The sequence below is a fragment of the Dromiciops gliroides genome, chromosome 3 (genome assembly GCF_019393635.1).
Source record: "Dromiciops gliroides isolate mDroGli1 chromosome 3, mDroGli1.pri, whole genome shotgun sequence".
Classification (NCBI taxonomy): Eukaryota; Metazoa; Chordata; class Mammalia; order Microbiotheria; family Microbiotheriidae; genus Dromiciops; species Dromiciops gliroides.
The window spans coordinates 629,521,847-629,547,029 of record NC_057863.1 but is presented as its reverse complement, the minus strand read 5'-3'; the positions used below and the strand labels follow the sequence as shown (position 1 = coordinate 629,547,029).

General features: G+C 45.5%; 1 protein-coding gene and 1 pseudogene across 1 annotated transcript; one reads left to right on the top strand and one right to left on the bottom strand.

The window, feature by feature from the left end:
* NOL9 (nucleolar protein 9) lies at positions 1-25,116 on the bottom strand. Its single transcript, XM_043993854.1, has 12 exons — positions 24,088-25,116; positions 21,276-21,495; positions 19,500-19,627; positions 16,106-16,244; positions 15,871-15,967; positions 14,408-14,505; positions 11,961-12,122; positions 11,562-11,850; positions 8,352-8,463; positions 7,066-7,243; positions 4,285-4,418; positions 1-3,448 (listed from the first exon to the last, which is right to left on the bottom strand). The coding sequence occupies exons 1-12, from the start codon at positions 25,114-25,116 to the stop codon at positions 3,338-3,340; spliced, it is 2,697 nt and encodes an 898-aa protein (XP_043849789.1). The 3' UTR covers positions 1-3,337.
* LOC122746898 lies at positions 17,949-18,721 on the top strand (annotated as a pseudogene).
* Positions 25,117-25,183: the final 67 nt, after the last annotated feature.

The following is a 25,183-nucleotide window of genomic DNA, read 5'->3' as shown; positions in this document are numbered from 1 at the left end:
AACCTTTATAATCTGTGCATTTTTATTTTGTAAAAAAATAAATGTTTACATGCATTTATCATTGGTTTTTCCCTCCGCCCCTTCCAGGAGATAAGAAATTAAAATAAAAACGCCTCATCATAAACGTGCCTAATCCAACAAGACAGATGCCCACATCAGCCACGCCTGATACATTTAAAGTTCATCACTTCTCTCATAATGGTCGAGGAACATGTCCCATCTTCAGTTTGCTGGACTCTTGGTTTATCAATGAGTGCTTAAAATCCTTAAGTCTTTCAAAGTCGCTTTTCTCAATAATGTCATCACATAAATGGTTCTAGTTCTGCTCACTTCACGCTGCATCAGTTCAAAGGTCTTCCCAGTTTCCTCTCAAACTGCCCACTTTGTCCTTTCTTGTGACGCAGTACTTCTATTACATTAATATACCTTACTCTGCATAGCATTCCCCAATAGAATACCTCCATAGAGTTTGATTTGGGACTACCCCTCAAAGAACTGCTCTGGTTTTGTACACATAGGTCCTTCTCCTCTGTCTTCAGTCTCATTATGGTATAGGCCTACTAGGGGTAACTGGGTCAGAGGGCATAAATGCAGCTTGATAACAGCAGGACCAATTCTGAGCTCTCAGCAGTGCATTAGAGTGCCTGTTTTCTGACAGCCCCCTCGATGTTTGTCATTTTGCTCATCATCTCTGCCCATCTGAAGGGTGAGATGTGACCTCAGTTACTTTACTTTGCATTTGTCTATTAGTAATTTAAGAGGATTTATGTTTTCAGATGGTTATACATATATTTGACATCTCCACCATATAACATGTTATGGTTCACAAAACATTGTACATATCTTAATCTCATTTAATCCTCGCAACAACCCTGCGAGGTAGGTGCTATTATTTCCATCTTACAGATAAGGAAGTGAGGCAGGGGTGCAGTAACTTGCCCAAGGTCACAGAGTCAGAGGCTGAATTCAAACTGGGTTTTCCTGACTCCTGGTCCAATACTCTGTGCACTGTAGCACCCCCTACCTTAGTTGCTTTATATGTATCTTGAATACAAGACTTTTTGCCGGGAAAATCTGCTTAAGATCCCTCCCCCCCCAATTTATCTTCTTCCTTTCTAATTTTAACATTAGGCTTCTTTGTGCAAAAAAGTTTAAGTTTTATATAATTAAAATTATCTATTGAATCTTCTGTGATCCTCTTGGTCACTTGTTTATGAATTCTTCCTCTATACACATTCTAATTTATTCTGTGATCTTTAAACATAGGCCACGTGTCACAGTGGAGCTTATCTGGGCACATGGCATAAATTACTGTCCCATGCTGCTGTCCAATTCCCAGATTTGGGGACTAGTGAGCCCTCACTCTGGGAATCAGTCTTCACCTGCGTACAGTGCACCTAATCTATTCCAGTGAACACCCTATTTTTCAAATGGGATCAAATTATTTTCATGATTAACGGCTTTGTAGTTTGGCCTAAGAGTTGGCACCAAAAGGCATCCTTCCCTTCTACTTTCATTATTACATTTGATATACTTGCCTTTTGTACCTCCACAAGAAGTTTATTTTTTCCCTATCTCTATAAAATAATCCTCTGGTAGTTTAATTGGTATAGTACTAAATAAAGAAATTAATTTAGGTAGCAGTATCATTTTTATACTGACTTGACCTACCCATGAACAATTAACATTCCTCTATTCAGGTTTGTCTTTATTTCTGCAAAAAGTTTTTTACAGCTGGATTCATAGAATTCCTATATGTATGTTGGTAATACGTTACCAAACATTTTATAGCTTCTAGTTATTTCCAATGAGCTCTTGCTGGATTTTGTTGGTAACATACAGGAAAACATACACACATGCTGATAATTCATGTGGATTTGTTTTATATCCTGCAACTTTGCTGAATTGTTCCAATTAATTTTATGGTTGACTCTATACAGTTTTTAAAATAAATAATTCTACCATCTGCAAAATCAACACACAGATACTTGGGAGGTTTTCAGGATTTGTACTTGATTCTGATGAGCATCAAACTACAGGATTAAAAAAGATATCAGGAGGCAATTTATTCCATCTATTTCTGCTAAAACATGAAAAAAACATTAATTACATTTATTCTAAGAGTATAATAGATCAGCCACAGACTTGTTAAAAAACCCACACCAAGAGAGCAAACTTTCCATGGAAACCTTAATTCTGATACCTCACTCGAAAGGATGCCACTGGGATCCAAGGCTGACCATGGACCTTAATATCAGATAGGACCTGGAAAATGGGCCCAAAGTACATTGTTGAGCCGCCACACAGCCATTAGCTCAATCCGGAGAGCCCATCTTGCAAGGTGACAAGGTGTCAGACTACACTAATTCATGACTACCATCAACTTACTAAAGCAGAGTTATGCTCTGTAATGGCAGTAGGATTCTATCTGCTTCAACTAATTAAGTACAGGACAACAGGGGTTCAATACAATGCAGTCAAGGATAATTAAGAGGCGATATTAGCTCCAATCAATCCAGAATATGATTGACTGATACCCAATATGGGTAGCTGGTACATATAAATCATCACATTAAACAACAAGGAATGGGTTTATCTTCATGCCAAAGGAACCCCAGGACTTCCTGATGTCTGATTCAAGTCATCCGTCCTCGTCCTCCTCTTTTCCTCTCTACTGGCCCAAATCTCCTATTTTTGGTCCTTATTCCATGTATTAACTCAATTAAGGAGCTCACTGAATAAGAAACTGCACGGGGAGGCAGGATGGGGTAAAAACATTGGTCAAGGACCTGGTTTTTCAGATGCTGACTGGGCCATCTGAGACCTTCCGCAAATCACTTGGCCGAATGTTCCAGACATGATTTCCCTCATAGGGTTGTAGTAAGGAGAGCATTTTGCAAACTTTAAAGTGCCAAAGAAAGAAAAGCCATTATTATAAGTCAATGAGCTCCAATGTCATCAGTGAAAGGACCTGGCACAAATCAGAACTTCACAGTCTGGAATGGCCCCAACCTTCTCCAGTTGAAAAGTCTGAGTCCAGGGTCATGCAGTCCCCAAAGCAGAGCTCAGACTCAACCCAAGTCTCCCAACTTCCTGCAGTGCCAGGGGATGCTCTTTGCATTTCAGATCACATGTAATTTTGAGAAGAATTTTCAGAAAATATTTTAATACAAAAATGTTTGTAAACTATTAACAATATTGTGGCTGGAGAATTGTTCACATCATTCCACGGGATGCTGCTGGCACAGAGAGAGAAATCACATCAAGTCTCTGCATCCCCCTCCCTCATTAAAACCAAAAGCTCCATCTAATTCTTCAGTGAAAAGTTCATTGGCCATTAAAGGTATTCTCTTCTTTGCAGGAGTTTTCTGACTCTGAGTTTTCCTGATCCCCAAATAGAAAAATTGTACTCCGAGGTAACATAAGGGATATCCCCCTCAATCTTGGGCTGAAACACAAAGACAGAGAGCAGAGATCAAAATTCACCCACATGGGATGCAGTGTCTTACAGTGTGCAGGGCAGCATTTGTGAGAGATGAAGCCATCTCCCTCAATCTCCGGCTCCCCCACTAACAGGAGGCAACACCTAGCTGGAGAGGGCACAGTGGTGATGCAGCAACCACAACGGCCTTCCCCAGCAGAGCCCCCACCCTGGAGAGGAGCCATTCTACTTTCTTTTAGAGGGGGCGGCATTCACATCAACCCAGATCAGGAAACTCATCTGTAAGCCTTCAAGAGTCACCTGAGGGAAATGATCATCACACAGCCTGTCCTAGTCAGAGGCAGAACCTAAAGCTAGTTCTTCCTGACCTGGAGAATGCCAGTGCCGCATGAGGCTCCCCTGCAGTCCCTGACATTCTGGAGGAGTGGCTCAACCAACCAACAGATGACCCAACAGGGCAGGTGTCATGTTCTTAGGATTCTGGTCTGTTCTCATTCTCCAATTCCCTGCTACTTGCCGTCAGAGCAGGAGCTTCTTGCCTCATCTCACACAATTTCTCTCTGTAGTCTCTTCCCTTAGAGAACCCCACTCTCATCTATCTGCCATTTTTATTCCCCCAAAATTAATGACCACAAGCTATAATGCAAACTTTAGAGACTGACATTACAAATCAGACAGAATAGCATTTCTATTTTGTGTGAATGGAATCTGCCAACCCCACCCCCAGAATCTCTTCCCATTATCTTTTGCATCCTCCCACTTTAACCTGGTCTAAACCCTGGGGAAAACTGAGAGAGGGGTGAGTTATACTGTAGATTAGCAAATTCCTTCATGGACTGTACCTGATTCTTGAAGACACAATGAGGAATAGTAATATTTCCAATCATCAGACAATTCACATGTCTTAACTTTTCATGAGACAGAGGAGTCAGAATGTAGTACACTTTTTTCACCATGCTGATCCCTCGGATAATTCCTTTAATATAAAATAATAATAATAACAACAACAACAATTCCACTCATTTAAAAAAAACATTAAAAAAGCACACTCATTTAAACAATGACAATGGACTTTTGGAAGCCAATTTAAATAGAAAATAGAATCCCTTAATTGATGAACTATATATAGCATTTTGTTTGTTTGTGAGACCAAAATGGCTAAAACCAGGGACAAAGCTGGTTCTCTCTTAAAAGGAACACTTGACAAACAAAGCCATCAATAACTAAGGGAAACCCACCTAGAGCAGAGGACACAAACAGTCCTTGTCTTTGGTGGCTGCCTGCCTCCAGGACCAGGGCCATGTGCTAAGTGGATCCCACTGGGCGCTGCCCTTGTCAGCCTCATCCCTGGGTTCAGTCCTGGGCACCAACAGGTTGAAGACTGTCTAGAGGGCAACCCGGATGTTGAGGTCACACAAGAGCTGCACATATATATGTGGAATATTATTATTATTGAGGTACAGAGACTCCAAGAAGGGTTAGGAACTTTATGTGGAGTGGATGCGATGACCATCAACAACAGAGAAGGTCTTTACACTGAGAGTGGCAGAACAAGCCTGACCAGTGGGGAGTTAGTGACCAAGACAAAGCCGGTAAGAAAGCCCCACTCCCCTTCCCCCACCCTTGACCCAGGGGAAAGAACTGGTCCAAGTGATTAATGAAGCCCTGGCAGTGACCTTTCCAAGAGGAGAGGTACCACAGGACTAAAGATGAGTAAAGGGTTGTACCCATTCTCAGAAAGAGAAGACAACAGAGATTGCCAGTGATAGGGCAGTGACCCGAGCCCAGTGACTGAGAATTTTGTGGAGCAGATCATTAAAGGGATGATGGGTACTGAGCATCAGTGCCAACCAGCATCACTGAGAATGAGTTGTGCCAAATTAACCTGGCTTCCTTTCTGGACAGGATTACTAGCTCACCTAGATTTCAGCAAAGAATTTGATGGAGCATCTCACACTCCTCTTGTGCATTAGTTGGAAAGGCAGACGTGGATCAATCAGAATAACAGGAATAGGAAGATTCAGACCAGGTGCCTGACTAGACTCAGAGGAAAGGTGGAAGCAAATCATTCAAGATCATCGGGCCAGGAAGTTTTGAGTGGAGGACCCCCGGGATCTATGCTTGGACCTATGCTGCTTCACATTTATCAATTACCTGGATAAAGGCAGAAATGACTCGTATATCCAATGTGCCACCAAGCCAAGAGGGTTAGCTACTACAGTGGATGACAGCCAGGATCCAAAGGGGTCTAGACAGTCTAGAATACTGGACTGAATGTAGTAAAATGAAACTAAATAGATATAAATGTAGAATCTTGCAATTGGGTAAAAAAAAACCCAATTCCACAAATACAACACAAGGCAGAGACATGGACAGAAGCTGTTCTGAAAAGGATCTGGGAGTCTTAGAGGACTGCAGGCTCAAATTAACTCAGAAATGTAATCAATATGGTAGTCAAAGAACCTAAGAGATCATCTGAGAGGCTCCTAAGATCATCAGGAGGCTCGCTGTTTCCAGGAATGTCCTTTGCCCTTATCTGACTTCATCTGAAATACTGCATTCAGTTCTGGGCATCATAGTCTAAGGATACTGACAAGCTGGAGGACATCTAAACAGGACCTCAAGTCCACATCATGAGGATCTGCTGAAATAACTGGGCACATTTATCCCAGAGAAGACTCAAGGGGAACAGCAAAGGGTCTTCAAGTATCTGAAGGGCTGTCGTGGGGAGGAAAGACTGAACTTGTTCTGTTTGGCCCCAGGGAGCACAAGCAGGAACAAGAGACAGAAACTGCAAACTTCAGTCTGGTGTCAGGAACAATCTCCTCACACAAAAAAGTGGGAGCAGCTGCCTTGTCAGGAGGGGGCAGCTCCCCTCAAAGGTCTTCAAACAGAGATCGGATGTTATAGGGGGAAGTTCTTCCACATGCAAGTTGGCCTGGGTGGCCTGAAGTCCTCCCAATCTCTAATTTGGTGTTTCTATAACGTTTCGTTTTGGTTTTAATTTTTTTTTAGTGAGGCAATTGGGGTTAAGTGACTTGCCCAGGGTCACACAGCTAGTAAGTGTCAAGTGTCTGAGGCCGGATTTGAACTCGGGTACTCCTGACTCCAGGGCCAGTGCTTTCTATAATGTTTCTATTAGAGTTTGTCTTTATTTTAAAATGACTAATTCTAGGGGCGGCTAGGTGGCGCAGTGGATAAAGCACCGGCCCTGGATTCAGGAGGACCTCAGTTCAAATCTGGCCTCAGACACTTGACACTTACTAGTTGTGTGACCCTGGGCAAGTCACTTAACCCCAATTGCCTCACTAAAAAAAAAAAAATGACTAATTCTTAATTACTTAACTCCAACACACACAGCAATAAAATCAGAAAAGGGTCCGTTTTTTCCTATCAGTGAAGCAATACGAACAAGTCCTTTACTTTCTGCATTTTGAGTGAGTCAAATGGTGACCCCCAAGAGACATGCAACTTCCCCCTATGCATGACTTAAGAGCTACTTGTACAGTCATAATTAGCAGGCTTTGGCCATTTCACTCACACACACACAAAAGATCACATTATTTGTCAAAAGCAAGGCCATTTCAATCATGAGAGGCAGAAAGAAACCACTGTGGACTTACCAAACCCCACACAATCACAGACTGGATTGTCTGTAAGAAAAACTGGTCCATCAGTTTTCTGTTTGACATCATCCAGTATCCTACAAAGACCAATCCAGCTGGCATTGACCGTATACATGGTATGAGTAGGAGCAACATCAGTGTGAATGACGCGGAGGGCGACAGAACTGAAGGGGATCTGGAAAACAAAGCCCTTCCATTAGTTCCACCCTGAAATAGCAATTTTCTCTTTCAATCAACCTGTCCACTACTCACAGACAGACCTTCCCAAGCCCCTGCTATAATTAAGGGTGTAGTCTGAGGAACAGTGAATGAACAGCAACCATCCTTGCTAACTTCATGACAGTGGGAAACACAGGTCTTTCTTACCTTGAAGGAAACACAGAATGGTGGGGTTTGTGGGCACTCTGAATTAGTTAAAAGAACTGGGAGGCTGTAAAAACACCTCCTATTGCTCGATCTCCTGAAGCACCAACCACATAAACCATTTTTTTTTTTTTTACAACTCCCATTCATTTCTACAGTAATGTGATGGGATAAGAACAGAGTCAAGATGAACACATTCCCACCTTCGCACTGGAGTTTCAAGTTTCCGTAAGGTACCAAATGAATTTTTATCTTTTAAATATGATGAGTAGTTATTTGTTTTTTTGTTTTGGGGGTTTTGGGGTTTTTTTTGTGGGGCAATGAGGGTTAAGTGACTTGCCCAGGGTCACACAGCTAGTAAGTGTCAAGTGTCTCAGGTACTCCTGACTCCAGGGCTGGTGCTCTATCCACTGCGCCACCTAGCTGCCCCTCATGCTGGACTTTTAAATTAAAAAGTAGTTGGACTGGAGCCAACTACTCATACTTAGGTTTCAAAAGGAGAAAAACCCTCTTCTTAACCCTAATGTGTCCTGGACTCAATGGCTGTGAGCAGGTAAGTCTTGGCTTTAACATCACCCATCACTCCCCAACTGAACCACCTCTTAGAAACCCAAGTTTTAAGAAAAACAAAAAGAACACGCAACAGTAAACTACTTTCCAGATTTCCCCAAATCTCCAGAAAGACCTGACCTATGGGAGAGAAATCTGGAAGAAGAGCCTGTAGCCCAGTCCCAGCAAAGCTACATCACAAGGACCAATGGTTGAATCCAAACCCCTCCCAAAGAAGGCACTATAGTAACTGCAGTATTTCATTAGAAAATTCTCCACGGGCCCAATTCCAAGACCAAACATTCTCCTGTTCAGGACCACGTTGGGATAAAGAGATCCACATCCATTTCCCCCAGAAGTTCCCAAATTACCTGAAAGGGGACTAGATGGTGTAGTGGAAAAAATGGTTTGGCCTCTGGTGGCTGCAGCAGGGCAAGGTAACCTAACAAGGCCATATCACGAAGAACAGGACTATGCCACTGCCTAAAAAATAAATCAGAACCAGTTAAGCAAAGGCTGTACAATTTCGCCACAGGAATCTTTCACTTAGAATCAAGTATACAGTACATTTCTCTGAAGCTTATAATTTTTAAGATGTCTACCAGCCCCATCATGGAACACGCAGAAATTTTAAAAAAACAAATTAAAAGCCCTTTTCCTACTAGCCCAGAGGGTTCCAACCCAACAAAGGGAGCAAATGCTTTTGAATTTTGCATTTAGACAATCATGGCTTTGAAAAAAGCTACTTCTTACACAAACCGAACTAATGCACCTAAGATAAGAAAAGCAGCAGCCTTCTCACACCATGTACCAAGACTGCTCCAAAGGGCTACATGATGGGCATAAAGGGTGATACCATAAACACATTAGAAACTTTCAGCTCTATGAAGAGGGGTTAAAGTGCACAAGCAAATAAGGAATAGAGGATAGAAGAAAATAAAAGGAATAATATTATTTAAAATAGAAATTTCTGCTCAAAGGGAAGCAGGTAAGGGGGAAAAAATCTTTGCATTACACCAAGTTTTTCTAATAAAAATTTCATTTTCAAGATATACAGGAAACTCATTCAAATGTATAAAAAGAAAATCAATTAAGAATATTGATTTGGCTAAAAAAAAAAGAAATGAGGCCTTTGTCAGGTACAAGGTACTATATAAATGTTATCTATTACTGTTGTTGCAATAATCAACCTCATGGGTTTACTGTATGGTAATCTCTCTTTAAAGTACTATATAAATGTAGTTTACTATATAAAAAAAAGAAGAAAATCAATTATCCAACTGATAAAGGATATGAACAAGTACTTCTCAAGAGATCTAAGCTATCTACTGTCATATGAAAAAATGCTACAAAAAACTAATCATTAGAGAAATGCAAACGAAAGCAACTGAGAGCTTTCACCTCATGCCCATTAGGTTGGCAAAGTTGAGAAAAAAAATGACAAATGTTTGCAGGGTAGTGAGAAATTTAGTACATGTTAGCACTGTTAGTGGAGCTGTGCAATGGTCCAGTTCACAAGGATAGTTTTATACCTCAAAGAGATCAAAGAGAGAGGAAAAGAACCCATATGTATAAAAACATTTAGAATAACTTTTTTTGTTGGTGGGAAATCAATGCAAATGGGTGGCTCATTAACTGGGGAATGGCTTAACAAGTTATGACATATGAACTTGATGGAATATTATTGTGCTGTAAGAAATGGAAGTCAGCAGAACCAGAACAATCTACAAAATAACAACACTGTAGAGACAAACAACTTGAAAAACAAGAACTCTAATCATACAATAACCAACCAGATGATTTATTATAGAAACGTGCTATCCACCTTGTAACAGACCAGCATGCAGATTGAGACATATTGGGGTTTGGGATGTAGCCAATGCAGGAATTGGTTTTGCTTGACCATGTCTATTTGTTAGAGAGGTTCTTTGTCTTCTGGTTGTCGTTTTTCCCAATGAGGTAGGAGGAAGTAGGAGGAAAATAGATTTTTAATTGAAAAAAAATTAAGTTTTTAAAAAAGAAAGGAAGCGAGGGCAGCTAGGTGGCACAATGGATAGAGCACCGGCCCTGGAGTCAGGAGAACCTGAGTTCAAATCCAGCCTCAGACACTTAACACTAGCTGTGTGACCCTACCCCAATTGCCTCACCAAAAAATAAATAAACAAACAAATAAATAAATAAAGGAACGAATGAATGAATAAATAAGAAAGGAAGCAGTCAACTGGGGGAAAAGCCCACCTTTATATAAAATCAAAATATTTACTAAGTGCCTATCACATGCCAGGTACTGTGCTTTATTTTATATATGTTCTCTCATTTGATCCTCACAACAACCCTGCAAGGTATATTGTCCGTTTTACAATTCAGGAAACTGAGACAGAGGTGAAGTGACTTGCCCAGGGTCACACAGCTAATAAATGTCTGAAGCTGGATATTAATTCAGATCTTCCTCACCAATTGCCTCAAAAGACCTGCAAACTGACAATGATATGAAAGGATGTTTCAAGTCATTCAAACTATGTCTGAGCTTTTACCTCTCACCCTTGATTATGTCCAATTTATCCTCTATTTATCATTTGAAGCTGTTTGTTTAAATGTTCTCCCCTCCAACTGAATTGTGAACTTGAGGGCAAGGATTAACTTGGGCCTTTCTTTGTATCCCCAGGGCTTAGAACATTAAGACCCGGCACTCAGTAGGCACCTAATAAATGCTTGTTGACTTAGCCCAGAAAATGAGCAAAGGTGATGGATGATATGAAGAATCCACGTTAGAGGAGCTGTGTAAAGATGGGCACACAACTGTACCATTGGTGGAGCTAGGAACTGATTTAATCACTTCCAAAGCAGTATGGAATGATGCTCAAAAAGTTGGTCAAGTGGCCATGCCCTTTGGTTTGTCACAGACCCAAAGGAGGTCAATGACAAAATGGCCCCATTTTTACAAAACTATTTACAGCAGCACTTTGTGGTAGCAAAGAGCTAGAAATAAAGCAGATGCCCAATGACTGGCAAGTGGTTAAATGCGTTGTGGTACCTAAATAGAAAAGAATGTTACTGTGCTGTAAGAAACAATGTATATGAAGACTACCAGGAAGTACAAGAAGATTTAGATAAACGCATACAAAGCAACGTAAGCAGATCCAGAAAAAACCCCAAACCATACAGTGACTTCAACAATGTAAAGAACAAAAATGAATTCTGTGAAATTAAAATGACCAAGACAGAAGGCACCCTCCTCCCCCTTACAGCGGGGGTGCCTACGAGTGTGGAACACTGCACATTAGGTTAGATTTGGTGGAGATGTTGGCTAGTTTTACTCAACTTTTTCCCCCTCTGCTTTCTTTTAAGGGATGGCTCTCTGGAAGGTACTTCAGGAGGGATTTATTGAGAAACCAAGGGAACATAAAATCAAGATAGCAACAAAAATTTACTTTAAAAGAGTTGATTCTTCTACCTAAAGACATACAACTGGGACGTAAGCACTGGGTACTACGGAGAGAGGGGCACCAGTTTAACAAGCAAACCTCAAACGCTGCAGAAGAGACCCAACTACCAGGCCTGAAAGGCCGCATCTTTCTTACGTTAGCTGAGCAACTCCAGCACCAGCAAACTCAGACTGCACAAGCAACAGTTTGTGTCCCGCCGTGGGAAACTGGCTCCCTTCGTCTGGATCCCCTGAACTCTCTGATTCCCTGCAGTCCAGATGCTTGTTTCGGACTCTGGTCTTGCCTTTCGTCTGCAAACCTTCCATGCCTGCAACGTAGTCCGGGGTGAGCAGAGGCATCTCCTGACACTGCTCAGAACTGAACTGGACAACATGAGTAGGGGCCAGCATTCGAATAAGGTCAATGAGGAGTAGAAGTCCGTCCCCTGGAAGGGAGGGCACAAAACAACTCCATTAAGTCAAAGCATCAGCTGATCACTTGTGACACAATTCCAGACGCAGCACGCGGGGACGGGAGAGATGCGGTCAGACCTACCTTTCACCCAGCCCATTGTATTAATAATGAGAGGCGCTTCTCTCTGGTAGGCACTGAACACATACTTCACAATCTCTGTGTACTTCTTACAGTCATCTTCACAAGAAGAATCACCATAAAAGACCATTTTCCGAGTTTTCCTTTGATGAGTGAATGGTGGCCCTAAGAGGAGGAAAACAAGGATTACAAACCCTTCTCTCCACTACAAAGCTCCCTTTTCTGACATACGAGTCATCAGTTTTGCAGTGATAGCTTCACATTCACCCACCAAAAAAAATTTTTTTAAAATTCATACTATGCTCAAAGATACTCAGACAGCTGGACTCCATATACTCCATGATAGGCAGACTATGTTATGTACAGGAGGGTGGGGTTTGTTTTTTGGTTTTTTGTGGGGCAATGAGGGTTAAGTGACTTGCTCAGGGTCACACAGCTATTAAGTTTAAGTGTCAAGTGTCTTGAGGCCAGATTTGAACTCAGGTCCTCCTGAATCCAAGGCCGGTGTTTTATCCACTGTGTCACCTTAGCTGCCCCAGGGGTTTTTTTAAGAAAAGGTTTTAAAATCAAAATAATCCAAGTTGATAAATTCATATAAATAAGAGCAACTGAAATTCATTCCATCAGTCAGGAAACTGGCAAATGATACTAAAGGTAGTTTCTTTTTTTTGTAACAGAGAGAGGTGGCAGGCAGGAAAAATTCAACCCTTAAGCTACAGCTGCAAAAGGAACATTGTCTTTGGTCTATCATTCCCCTCTAAATCCCTGCTTGGTAGTCTGTTTCTATTTCATAGGTTTGGCTGCTCCCTCTCTGACATAGGCATGAAATTTTCAGCCTAACAGATGCGGAGCTGGGAGGGCCCTTATTCAGTCCAACTTTCCTACTTTACAAATGGCAAGAGTGGAATAGCTAGGTGGCGCAGTGGATAGAGCACTGGCCCTGGATTCAGGAGGACCCAAGTTCAAATCTGGCCTCAGACACTTGACACTTACTAGCTGTGTGACCCTGGGCAAGTCACTTAACCCTCACTGCCGCCCCCCCCCCCCCATAAAAAAAAAACAAATGGCGAGAGCACAGCCCAGACAAGTTCAGTGATTTCATTAGCTCAATCCCAGATCAGAGTCCTGTAGAAGTAGTAGGGCTAAGACTTTAAGGGACATTCTTTGACCTCAAATTCAGGCTTCTTCCTCTATGTCACATGACCACGAAAAGCCTCAATCCCCTCTTGTTAACAAAAATGGCCTTGATCTGAAGCACCCCCAAAGCCTTTGCTGTGACACTTCTGGGCAGCACTAACTACTATCGAGTTGTCCACACATCAAATTATAACCTTCCTCAACCACATGGCTCCACTTCCCCATTCGTCCTAGGTTCTCCTTGGGGACCAAGCACAACAAGCAAGTCTAAGCCTCTGTCCCTACAACAACTCTTCAGACGCTGAGGACACTATCCCATGGCCTCCAGGCATTTCTGATCCTCAACAATAAACCTAATTCCTTCTGTTTGGCTTGGAAGGTCTGGTTCTAACCCTCTTTTCTCCATACAGCCACTAGCTTTGTCAATGTCCTTTCTGAAAGGGAGGCAGATATACTGAAAAAAAAAAAAAATGGTGAACATATCCATTTTCCTATTCACAAACTTAGAATATGCTGGGGATGCATCTAAAGACACTATCCAAAAACTAAGTGGACTATCTAGCCCAAGAAGGGACGGAGGCTCTTGACAGAGGTCAGATGACCAGCCTGCAGGACACCAGATAGGTACAGTCTCATAAGGTCCCTTGTGACGCTGCTCTGCCTCCTAGGAAGTGTGTCTGTGAGCATGCCGTGGGGATGAGTTTGCTGTGTGATCACAGGCGTGTGAGGAGGATAGTCTGTGTGCTGAGAACAGGCAAAAAGCACAGGAACATTTATCTGGAGAGTGGTTAAACCCCTGGAAGCATGGCCTCCACTCCAATAATACAGGCCCGAGGAGAGCTGGGCCAGCCAAAATAAATTCTCATTTACTCTTCCGCTTGCGTTTGTTAATCATCTGTTCTAGGAACAGACCTGGGAGGAGCGCTTTGGGTGCACACCAAATGCTGAAGACAAAACACACATCCCTGAAACAACGAAGATAGCAACAAAGCAACATGTGAACATGTAAAAATAACAGAACACAAAATGTCCATCTAAACTCTGAATGAAAATGGAATAAAGGAGTGGTAAGACAGTAGGGAGATGGGCTTCATCAGAGACAGCTTTTTGGAGGTGAAGTTGGAGCCAGGCCTTGAAGAAAGTTGTGGGTACAGACTAGCATGGGACAAGCAGGATACCTATCAGGCCGGAACGAGGGCAAGGAGGGACCCGGCACAGAGGCCTCTGAATGGTTTGGTGGAGGTGGACGGACAGTAGCAGGGCTGGCTGGCTGGCAGGCAACAAAGACTGTAAATGATGATTCTCATACATACCCAAAATAGGCTCTATGACATTAGACAAAGAAACACAACCAGGAGGAGTGAATTCTGTCTGTCCTAGGTCACAATCCAAAAAGTCGACACAGGGAATACTGGGGGAAAGAAAGAAAGAAAGAAAGAAAATCATTACTGTGTTGAGAAGACTAATTCAGTTCTTTTTTGTTTGTTTGGTTTTTTTTTAGTGAGGCAATTGGGGTTAAGTGACTTGCCCAGGGTCACACAGCTAGTGTTAAGTGTCTGAGGCCGGATTTGAACTCAGGTCCTCCTGATTCCAGGGCCAGTGCTCTATCCACTGCGCCACCTAGCCGCCCCAGACTAATTCAATTCTTAATAAGTCTATGCCTGAATAGTCTATGAACTCCTTGGTGTCAGGTACCAAAAACACTGACTTGAGAGTAGCAGGAGAGGGGTATGCTTATAAAGATGAAGAGGAGGGGCAGCTAGATGGCGAAGTGGTTAAAGCACCGGCCCTGGAGTCAGGAGGACCTGAGTTCAAATCTGACCTCAGACACTTGACACTTACTAGCTGTGTGACCCTGGGCAAGTCACTTAACCCCCATTGCCTAAAAAAAAAAAAAAAAAAAAAAAAGATGAAGAGGACCACACATACCAAGGCCAATACACTCTAGTTCTCTCCCCCTTGCTTTTCGTCCCTCTCCTCTCCTTCTAGATTTGCCTCCTGAATCTCACACAGAGAACACTATGGCACTAAAACAGTCAATATAATATAATCCAAGAGTCTCCCTTACAACCCTGTTGTAGCTTTGACCCTTCCTAAGACTATACCTGCTGTCCTCATTCATTAAACAAGCATCTATTCAAAACCTCTCAGGCCAGCCATAATAGGGGGCCAAATAGCTCAAATGCTGTCCTGGTCCCTAAGGCTTAAAAGAAGGCTCCCGGTGCTGAGGGCAGGACCCTTACGGAAGACTGACCTTTGTAAAGGGACATAAACAACAAGGAAGAAGAGGTGAGAATGGAACCCATGCTCAACTGGGGGACCCAGTCTCCAAAGGCAAGGGTCCCAGATGCACTGGGGGTGGGGTTGGGGGGAGAAGAAACACATTAAAAGGCAGACCTCTCCCTCTCAGGACCAACAGTGGTGGAGAATTATCCTCAATCTATAGACAAGGTGCCAGAAAGGCACAACCCTTTACTGGAGGCCTGGAAGGGTCATGGAGCCTGCCCAACATCACTGGGAGAAGTGTCAGAGCTGGGACCACCACATCACACCTGCTCCATCACCTAACCTGAAAGTCCTCATTAAAATAACGAATGTGAACAGCCAACTGATATGTAGCAGTCTTCATAATACCCAAATGTTATACTGTTCATCCTTTCGAAGAAGAAAAAAAGCATTTGGAATCATCAGTAAAATTACACAAGGCAAGACTTGGGGCAAGCTGTACAGTGGAGGGGCAGGAAGGAGAGAACAACCGGGGCCCAGCGCCACTCACATGTTCAGCAGCCGGTTAATCAGGTATCTATTAAAGGTGGACTTGCCGATGCACTTGGGTCCACAGGCCATGATGATGGGGCAACCATCAATTTCCTCTGGAAGGGAAAAAACACACCAAACTGCTCAATGTGACAAGCTTTTTCACAGGAATCTTCTGAAGTCTTTGGTGGCCTACAATCAACCTTATTAGCTTAGGGAGAAGGTAAAGGTAACAGTTAACGTCAGCTCCTTACCACGACAAGCAGTGATTAACTCTTCTATCACTGAACTGCTACTCTCAGACAAGTGAAAGCCATTTTCTTCTCCACATTTCTTAATGCCGACAGAAGACATCGTTAACTGCTCAAGACTGTAGGAGGACATCTCCTGTTTCTAAAGATGAACAATTTCAACTTTTAAAAAGATTCTGAAATGCAAAATGACAAGTATCAGCGGAGACAAGCATGACTTATTTGCATTCTCAACCTTTCTTGACTTTTTTCCTTGTCATCATTTTTACTTCTTCCCTCATCTTGCTGCTCCTACTCAACATACAGTCTGGCCTTCATACTGACTCTGTATGAAATTTGTTTTGTAAGAATTTTTCTCTCTGCAAATTAAAGTAATACACCCATTTATATCCCAACATACAAAACCAGAGATTGGATAAAAAATTGCTAGACTTGACCCCAAGAAGAGGCCCAATGCTGTCACAAGGGTCACTGGATTCAGGAGGACCTGAGTTTAAATCCAACCCCAGACACTTGATACTTACTAGCTGTGTGACCCTGGGCAATTCACTTAACCCTCACTGCCCCACAAAAACAAACCAAAAAAACCCCCCAAAAAACTAACAGCACCTGCTTTTGGGCAGCATATTACACAGAAGAAAGGACTAAGAAGAAGAAATGAATAAACGAGTCCCAGAAACTACCCTGGCACTATGCTAAGTGCTGAGCATACAAAGTCTCTGACCTGGAAAAACTCCCATTTTACATACAAGACATAAATCGTACAAATGGAAGATTGTACTCTCAGAGTGAAAGGCATTCCACAGCAGGTGGGGGTTGAGTCGAGTCCTGAAGGAAGCCAGCAGGTGGAGGTGGGGAGGGAAAGCATACAAGAGACGAGGAAAGGAGTGGGGGGTGAGGAGGGGCAACCAGGGTAAAGGCCCAGAGGAGGCAAGAAGGCCAGGGCCATTAGACAGTCAAGTTTACTCCATTCCTCTCCAGGCTCTGCTCCTGACTCTCTGAACTTCTTTCTCCATGAGCCTTTTTACCCTGAAAGAAAGTGCTGCAGTGGAGAAAATGCTGGGCCTGGTATCAGGGGTTGAAATCCACCCTCATACACTTACTACCTGGGCAACCTGGAGCAAGTCATTTCACTTGTCTGCCTCAGTTTCCTCAACTGTAAAATGGGGATATTAACAGCACCTACCTCCCAGGGTGATTGTGAGAACCTAATACATCTCATCTGTAAAACTCTTAGCACTACGTACACACTTGCTTCTTTCCTCTCCTTGCTTCTTCATCATTCCTGTGCTTCTTCCCCTTCCTCTAAATGGTCAGTTGTTCCTGGAAGGGCCCAGGTCAGTCATGTTCTCCCCTTCATCTCTCCCACCTCAACTTTTAGGGCAGGGCCTGCCTTTCTTTTGGATTCCATTTGTATTCCTATTGCTTCGTACCCTGCCTGGCACACATGCACAGCTAAGAAAAGCTTGCTGATTTTGATGGGGCGAGAAGTAAAATCCAGGACCGAAAGCCAGGGAGGGGCCAGCTCAGGAAGGGCTTTAAAGGCCCTTTATATCTGATCTTAAAGGGAATAAGGCACTGATGTTCACTGAGCTGGGAGCAACTTAGGCCCATGCTTTTTTGAAAAATCACTTTGGCAGCTGAGTGAAGGATGGATTAGAGTGGGGAGAGACTGAGGCCAGCCAGGGCTAGAGGTGACAAGGGGAGAAGGGGAGAAGAGGGGGAAGTGTGAAATCAATAGCCAAGGATGTCCCAGAGTCCCACAAACAGTGACAGGGTTGAGTGAGTTCTCTACTGAGTTTGAAATGTCTGTGGGACATCTAGTTCAAAGTATCCAGGAGGCCACCAGTGATGGAGGACTGGAGCTCAGAGAGACGTGACTCCCATAGATCTGAGAGTCATGGGCACAGAAATGACAACTGAGCCCCTCGGCGCATGGGCCCAGCGAGGCACAGTGGGTGCGAACGTGCAGAGGCTCACTCGACTCAAGCCACCCGATGCTCTCTGCTGCCTGCTCCTTCCTCCCCGCGCCGCCGCCCGCTGGAGCCACTGCCAAAATGCCCATGTTCGTGGTACAGACCAACGAGCCTCGCTCTACAGTGCCCAACTCCCTGCTGAGAGAGCTCACCGTGCAGCTGGCCAAGGCCACCAGCAAACCTGCCCGGTACATCACGGTGCACATCTTGGCGTCCCAGCTGATGGCCTCCGGGGGCTCCTTGGACCCATGTGCCCTCTGCAGCCTGCACAGCATCGGCAAGACCAGCGGGCCCCAGAACAGCATATAGCAAACAGCTCTGCGAGCTGCTCACCAACCACCTCAAAATTCCCAGGGACAGGATCTACATCAATTACTACGACATGAATGCGGCCAATGTGGGCTGGAACGGCTCCACCTTTGCCTGAGCACCCGCCCCCCTCGACTGTGTACCCGTGGCCCAAGCATGTGCCCTTTGCTGCTTGGTTCTTGTGTAGTTGGAAATCAATAAAGAGATTGTAGATTAAAAAAAAAAAAAAAGACAACTGAGTCCAAGGAAGCTACTGAGACCGCAAAGTAAGAGATTCTGGAGTCTTTTTTTTTTTTCTTTGTGAGGCAACTGGGGTTAAGTGACTTGCCCAGGGTCACACAGCTAGTAAGTGTTAAGTGTCTGAGGCTGGATTTGAACTCAGGTACTCCTGACTCCAGGGCCGGTGCTCTATCCACTGTGCCATCTAGCTGCCCCAGTGGAGCAGGGCTTCTTAATGTGAATGTTTCTTTACTATTGGGCTAACTATTTCAACATCACTGGCTTCCTTTTTAATCCTCTCTGTTTTATTTCACGTATTTAAAACCAGTATTATGAGAAGGGGTCCAAAGCTTTCATGAGTGACTGCCAAAGGGGGCTGTGACAAAGACAGTGAAGAACCTCAGGAATGAAGGAACAGAAGAGGGCTCAGGACCAAGCCCTGGGGACCCCCCAGCTCAGTGGTACGACTTGGATGAAGAGCCAACAAAGGAGACCGAGGAGAAGTCAGGTAGAGCTACCAGGCCAAGACTCCTCTAACAGACCATTCACTGAATGTCTCATCCATCTAATTCAAATGATCAGTGATGTCACAAGAGTCACCACAGATCTCTCCCTAACACAGTCACACATGCAAGTCCCTCCACATGACAAAACAGCAGGCCTTTCTTTGAGTAGGGCTGGCTCCATCAGGCCAGATGGGACACACTTTTTTTTTTTTTTTTGGTGAGGCAATTGGGCTTAAGTGATTTGCTCGGGGTCACACAGCTACTAAGTGTCAAGTGTCTGAGGCCAGATTTGAACTCAGGTCCTCCTGACTCCAGGACCAGTGCTCTATCCACTGTGCTACCTAGCTGCCCCTGACACACTTCTACAAAGCACATGAAGGATACTACCTTTCCTGAGAAAAGGTGAGAAAAGGCTGGATAGCTCAGGATGAAGTCTGTGGCAGGGGTCTCCAGACTTTCTAGCAGGACAATGGAACACATGGGAGAAAACTGCTTGATCACGTTATTTGCATTGGCTGCAAAAAGAACAAAACAAATTATTTCAGGAGCTGCAATTCATGGGCATGACAAGGACTCCTGCAGACTGACACCCCCTCAGAGGTAAAAAGTAGCTGGCGGTACTCTGGCTTTCAAAGCCCTGCACAGCCTGGCCCCTCCTACATTCCTGGCTTTTCACACCTTACTCACCCCCATGTACTCTGCGATCCAGTGACACTGGCCTCCTGGCTGCTCCTCATACAAGACAATCCAGTTCCCAACTCTGCGCTTTTTCAATGGCTGCTCCCCATGCCTGGAATACTCTCCCTCCTTATATCCATCCGTCTCCTGGCTTCCTTCAAGTCCCAGCTAAATCCCATCTTCTCTATGAAGAAAGGAAACAAGCGCTTATTACGCACCTACTATGTGCCAGGCAATGGGCCAAGCACTTTATAAATATCTCATTTGATCTTCACAATAGCACACAGAAGACTGTTATTATTACCCCTATTTTACAGATGAGGAAATTGAGGCAAACAACAGCGAAATGACTTGCCCAGGGTCACACTAGTTAGTGTCTGAGTTCAAATTTGAACTCAAGTCTTCCTGACTCCAGACCTGGCACTATCTCTACTGTGTCCCAGGTTGTCTTTCTTAAGTCCCCCTTTGGGCTAGTGCCTTTCTTCTCTTTATCATCTCTAATTTCTCCTGTCTACATCCTATTTGTAGACAGTTGTTTGCATGGTATCTCTTCCATTAGATTAAGCTCTCACGGGGGTAGCTAGGTGGTACAGCGGATAAAGCACCAGCCACCCTGGATTTAGGAGGACCTGAGTTCAAATCCAGCCTCAGACACTTGACCACCTACTAGCTGTGTGACCCTGGGCAAGTCACTTAACCCTCATTGCCCCACAAAAAAAGATTAAGCTCCCAGAGGGCAAGGACTGTCTTTTACCTTTCTTCGTATTCCTATCATTTAGCCCAGTGCTTGGTTCACAGTAGGTGCTTAATAAACGCTTACCTGACTCCTGCTGCCTCAGCCTTCTAAGTGGCCCCCCTTGTCTCCCTCTTCTCTCCAATGCATCCTATATTCACTGTCAGATTAACCTTTCTGAAATCCTATTCTGGACACTGTTCCAAAACCCTCACAGCCTACTGAATTAATTAAAAGCCAGTCTGCTCCCTTAGACCCTTCACAATACGACTTCCATCTGTTTTCCCAGCCTAAAAGCCTGCTGGACATCTCCTAGTAAGCTGCCCTTTGGCCAAGCCAAGCTGCTCATTGCTCATTCTGTGAACCTGGTTTCCCATCCCTATTCCTTCATATATCTCCGTCACCTAGAATACCTTTGGGCCCAGCTGAAATGATGCCCACCTCCATCTCCTCAGCAAATGAGCTCTCCCCCTCTCTGAACCCAGACCGCAGCCTTCAAGGAATTTATCATATGCGTGTACCTGTAGCCTGGGCACCCTCCCTGCCCCTCTCCCCCACCATAAGCACTAAGAGGGCAGAGACTGCATCTTACTTAACTTTGGATCCCTCAGGGCCTAACACAGTGCCCTGTATATCTATCTATCTATCTATCTATCTATCTATCTATCTATCTATCTATCTCTATATATACATGCTCAATTTATATTTGAGAAATGAATAGTGATAACATTTCAGATCTTTTGATTAATTACCTGAAGAAAGATGGTCTTTGATTAAAGACCGGACTTCCAGCTTCATATCCTTTAGGGTTTTCTCTGGCAAAACGTAGCTAATTGCTTCAATACTTAGGGCACAGTTGGTGTGGGGAGAATAAAGCTCATAAGGTGGATGGCCCTGGTTGATGATAAAGCCAAAGATCTGCACTCGGCCATACAGACATGTCATCCGACACTTCCCAGTGAAGGTCAAAGACTAGCAGGTGAAAGAGAAAAGAGCAAGATACTTAAAGATTACAAATTTGGCAACCAACTATTAATAATTACAAAGTTTTAAAGAACTCATTTACCACCATGTCATCTAAGGAAGAGTTCATTTCCAAGCAACAAAAAAATAAGGACTTGGGAGCAGGATGGGACTTGGGAACACCTTTTTTTTTTTTTTTAAGTGAGGCAATTGGAGTTAAGTGACTTGCCCGGGGTCACACACCCAGTAAGAGTTAAGTGTCTTGAGGCCAGATTTGAACTCAGGTACTCCTGAATCCAGGGCCGGTGCTCTATCCACTGCGCCATCTAGCTGCCCCAGGAACATCTTAATCTAGAGTCTGTGAACTTAAAAACTTTTTCTGATAACTGTATTGCAAACATCATGAAATGGGGTATGTATGCTTTATCAGACTACCTCGAGGTTAAGAATCCCTCGTCACCTCATTATAATTTGAGAAATGTTGGGTCTGGATGAGAGCATTGAACTGGATCGCCCTTTAAACCCAATGAGTGATGGTGTAACTGAGGCCTTCCAAGATGGGGTCCTTTACCCAGCTAGGCAGCAGCGTGGTCTGCCTGATGCTTGGGCAATAATTGTTGGAATGGAAAATTGCCAATGGGGATCAATTCCCTTTTCTCTTCCTCCCTTGCCCTCTCCTCCAGGTCATCCCAGAATCCATCCTGACTGGCCAAGGGGCAGGAAGGCAAGAGAAGGGAAAGTAGTTTGTCAACATTTAGTAAGGGTTTTCTTATGTCAGCTCTTGGACTGCTCACAGGGTTTAGATGAGATAAGTCAAGAACTCCATTCCTTCCCTCCAAAGAACTTACTGATACACCCAAAACTTAATTTAATGGGATCTAGGCCTTGCTGCTCACCCACCCTCACACCCTTCAAGACTTTCCATGGGCCCTGCAGACGAACATTCTTTTACAAGATGAGAGCTCTGAGAGCTGGGAGAAACCTAATTTTTCTATCTGTTGCCTCAGCACTCAGCTCAGAGCTTGGTACAAATGCTTTTAATTCACTGACCCATCCATTCGATGACCAAGGTCACAGAGGTGGTGAGTAGCCAAACTAGTCTTTTGTTCCAAATCTTCCCACTCTAAAGACTCTAGCGTTCTTTCTTTCCCTTCCGGGGAAGAGCAGCCTACTACAGTCTCTAGGGCAGGTAGGAGTTCCTCCCCTTATCTGTGACAGATCCTTCTGGCTACCTGGTGAAACCTAGAGACCCCTTTTCAGAAGGTTTTAAAATGCATAAAATACAAAAGGTTATAAAGGAAACCAGGTATACCAAAAGTAATCAAACTGTTTAAGTTTGATGATAAAAACAAAAACCAAAAAAACCCCACCCCACTTTTTAAAGCACCAGATTAAGATTCTAAGAGAGCACTCCTATTTCCCCAGCCTTCCACACCAGGCCTCTGCATTTGGGAAGACTCCGTCCTTATCTGAGACCAATCAGGCTGTGATGAGACAGGACAAGAGATAGTCTCCAGCAAACCCTCACCCTGTAGGGAAACAGCAACACCCACACTAATGGGGAGTATAGTCAGCCACTAATAATCCGACCAGCTAATGCGGGGCCACGCTATTGCCAACGCTAAACAAACTTGTAAAAATAGAGTATCTTCAATTTCTGATCATATATTTGGAATCTGAAAATCAGAAAACCTTGTTTTAAAAGGGCTCCCCCAATTCTGGAAACTAGCATGATGTAATATAAAGAGTACTGAACCAAGACCTGAGCTCTGCTTATCAGCTGTATAAGCTTGAACAAGCAAGTTCCTTAGCGCCCTTAGGTTTGGGCTTCCGCCTCTAAAAAAATGCTCTGATTGAACCAAAGTCCCTTCCAACTTAAAATCTCCAAGATCACTGCCCAAACATCGGTCCTGCAGCCCACACTGCTGCCTAGCTGGATAAAGGACCCCACCTTGGAAGGCCTCGGTTACACCATCACTCATTGGGTTTAAAGAGTGATTGAATTCAACGCTCTCATTGGGATAAAGGCTGAGCCCCAGAAAGGCAAAGCCGGCATCCAAACCCAGGCCTTATGATTCCAAGTCCATTGTTCTTTAAAGCTACAACTTGTATCCCTTTTACTTCTGGTTTTCTTTGTAAAAGCTCTTCTATTTCTGAGAGGTGAAAACATTGTTGCCCACCCAGGGAAACCTAGTCCTAGGTGGCACCAGAAAGGACCAATTATCGCAAAACTAAGGAGGCGTGGCTTGGAGGAGCACGGGACTGATGGGATGACCATTCAAACCAGCGTATCCCTCCCGAGGTGGGCAGATGAAGTGGGGTGGGGTGGGGTGGGGTGGGGTGGGGGGAGAGGAAGTTCGAGGGTCTCTAAGGGTTCCCAGAAAGGGTTAGCTTCAGGCGCCCCTCCCCCCGGGGCTCAGCGTCAATTTCCCTTCCGTAAGGGAGGAGGCGGTGCCAGAGCTCTGGGGGAGGGAGCTGCTTCCGACACGCCAATCAAAGCCGGAGTTCTTCCTAGAGGTCTCGGTGGGTCGGGCCGAGCCCGTGCCCCTCCGGTCAGGGTCGCCCCACCCCGCCCCCGCCCCCCTCAGCCCCGGGGCTGACCTGCGTGTGGCTCAGCAGCAGCAGGAGGCCGGCCTTGCCCCGCACTAGAAAGGGCTCGCTTTGGCCCGGCACCCGGGGTGGCTCCTCGGGTCCGTCCGACTCGTCGGCCGCCTCGGGCCGGGGCACGGCCGAGGCCGCGGGCGCCGCGAGCTCCTCCGCGTTCTCGTCGCGCTCGCGCCGCGTCCGCAGCTCGCGCAGCTGCCGCAGCTGCCTCCACTCGCGCTCCTCGCGCTCCAGCCGCTGCTGCTCGCGCTCGCGCTCGGCGCGCTCCCGCCGCCGCGCCTTCTTCTTCCTCGCCTTCTTCTCCCGGGCGCTCCAGTCGGCTCCCACCACCAGAGCCTCCGCCGCCTCCTCGTCGTCGAGCCAGGCCACGCCGGCGGCCTCGGCCTGCTGCAGCCGCAGCCGCAGCCGCCGCTGGCTCCCAACAGTCAAGGAGCGGGCCCGTCGCCGCGCCCGGCGGCCCACGCCCAGCGGGGAGCGGGCTCGGCGGAGCCGCGTCCAGCCCAGGCGGCTGGAGCCCTCCTTGCCGTAGACCATCACGTCGGCCATGCCGCGCCCGCCGGCTCCCGCCGCTCCGTTCCCTCGGCGCCTCTCGCGAGAACTGGCCAAGCTCCTTCCTCCTCCGCGCCGGAGAGTGTCATGGGAACGGAAGCGCCGGGGCTCCGGGCCCGCGAGCGCCCTCGCGTGGACGGCCGGCGCAGCGCGTCTGCCGCGCAGGCCCTCTCCTCGCTCCCCCTCCCCCGCCTCCGGAAGGGGTCCCCACCTGGCGCTCGCGCCCGCCCCGGCGCGGACAAGCCGAACCAAAGCAGGCTCTCGTTTGCATGCCTCAGTTTGCATACATTTGTCATTTAGCCCAAGGGAGGAACCCGGGGGGTCCAGGGGGGCGGGCATGGAAAACGGGAACAGACCCCGGGCTCCTGCCCGTAGGACACTTGGGGGAGGCCCTGTGCCCCGAATCGAAACGCGGCCTTGAAGGCCCCGGTGAAGTCTCCCAGAGGAAACTGGACGTGTCAGAACACAGACGGACATTCACCACCCAAGGCCATGGGGCCCCCAGCCAGTCCAGGCCACCCCATCGCCCCAAGGCAAAGTCACA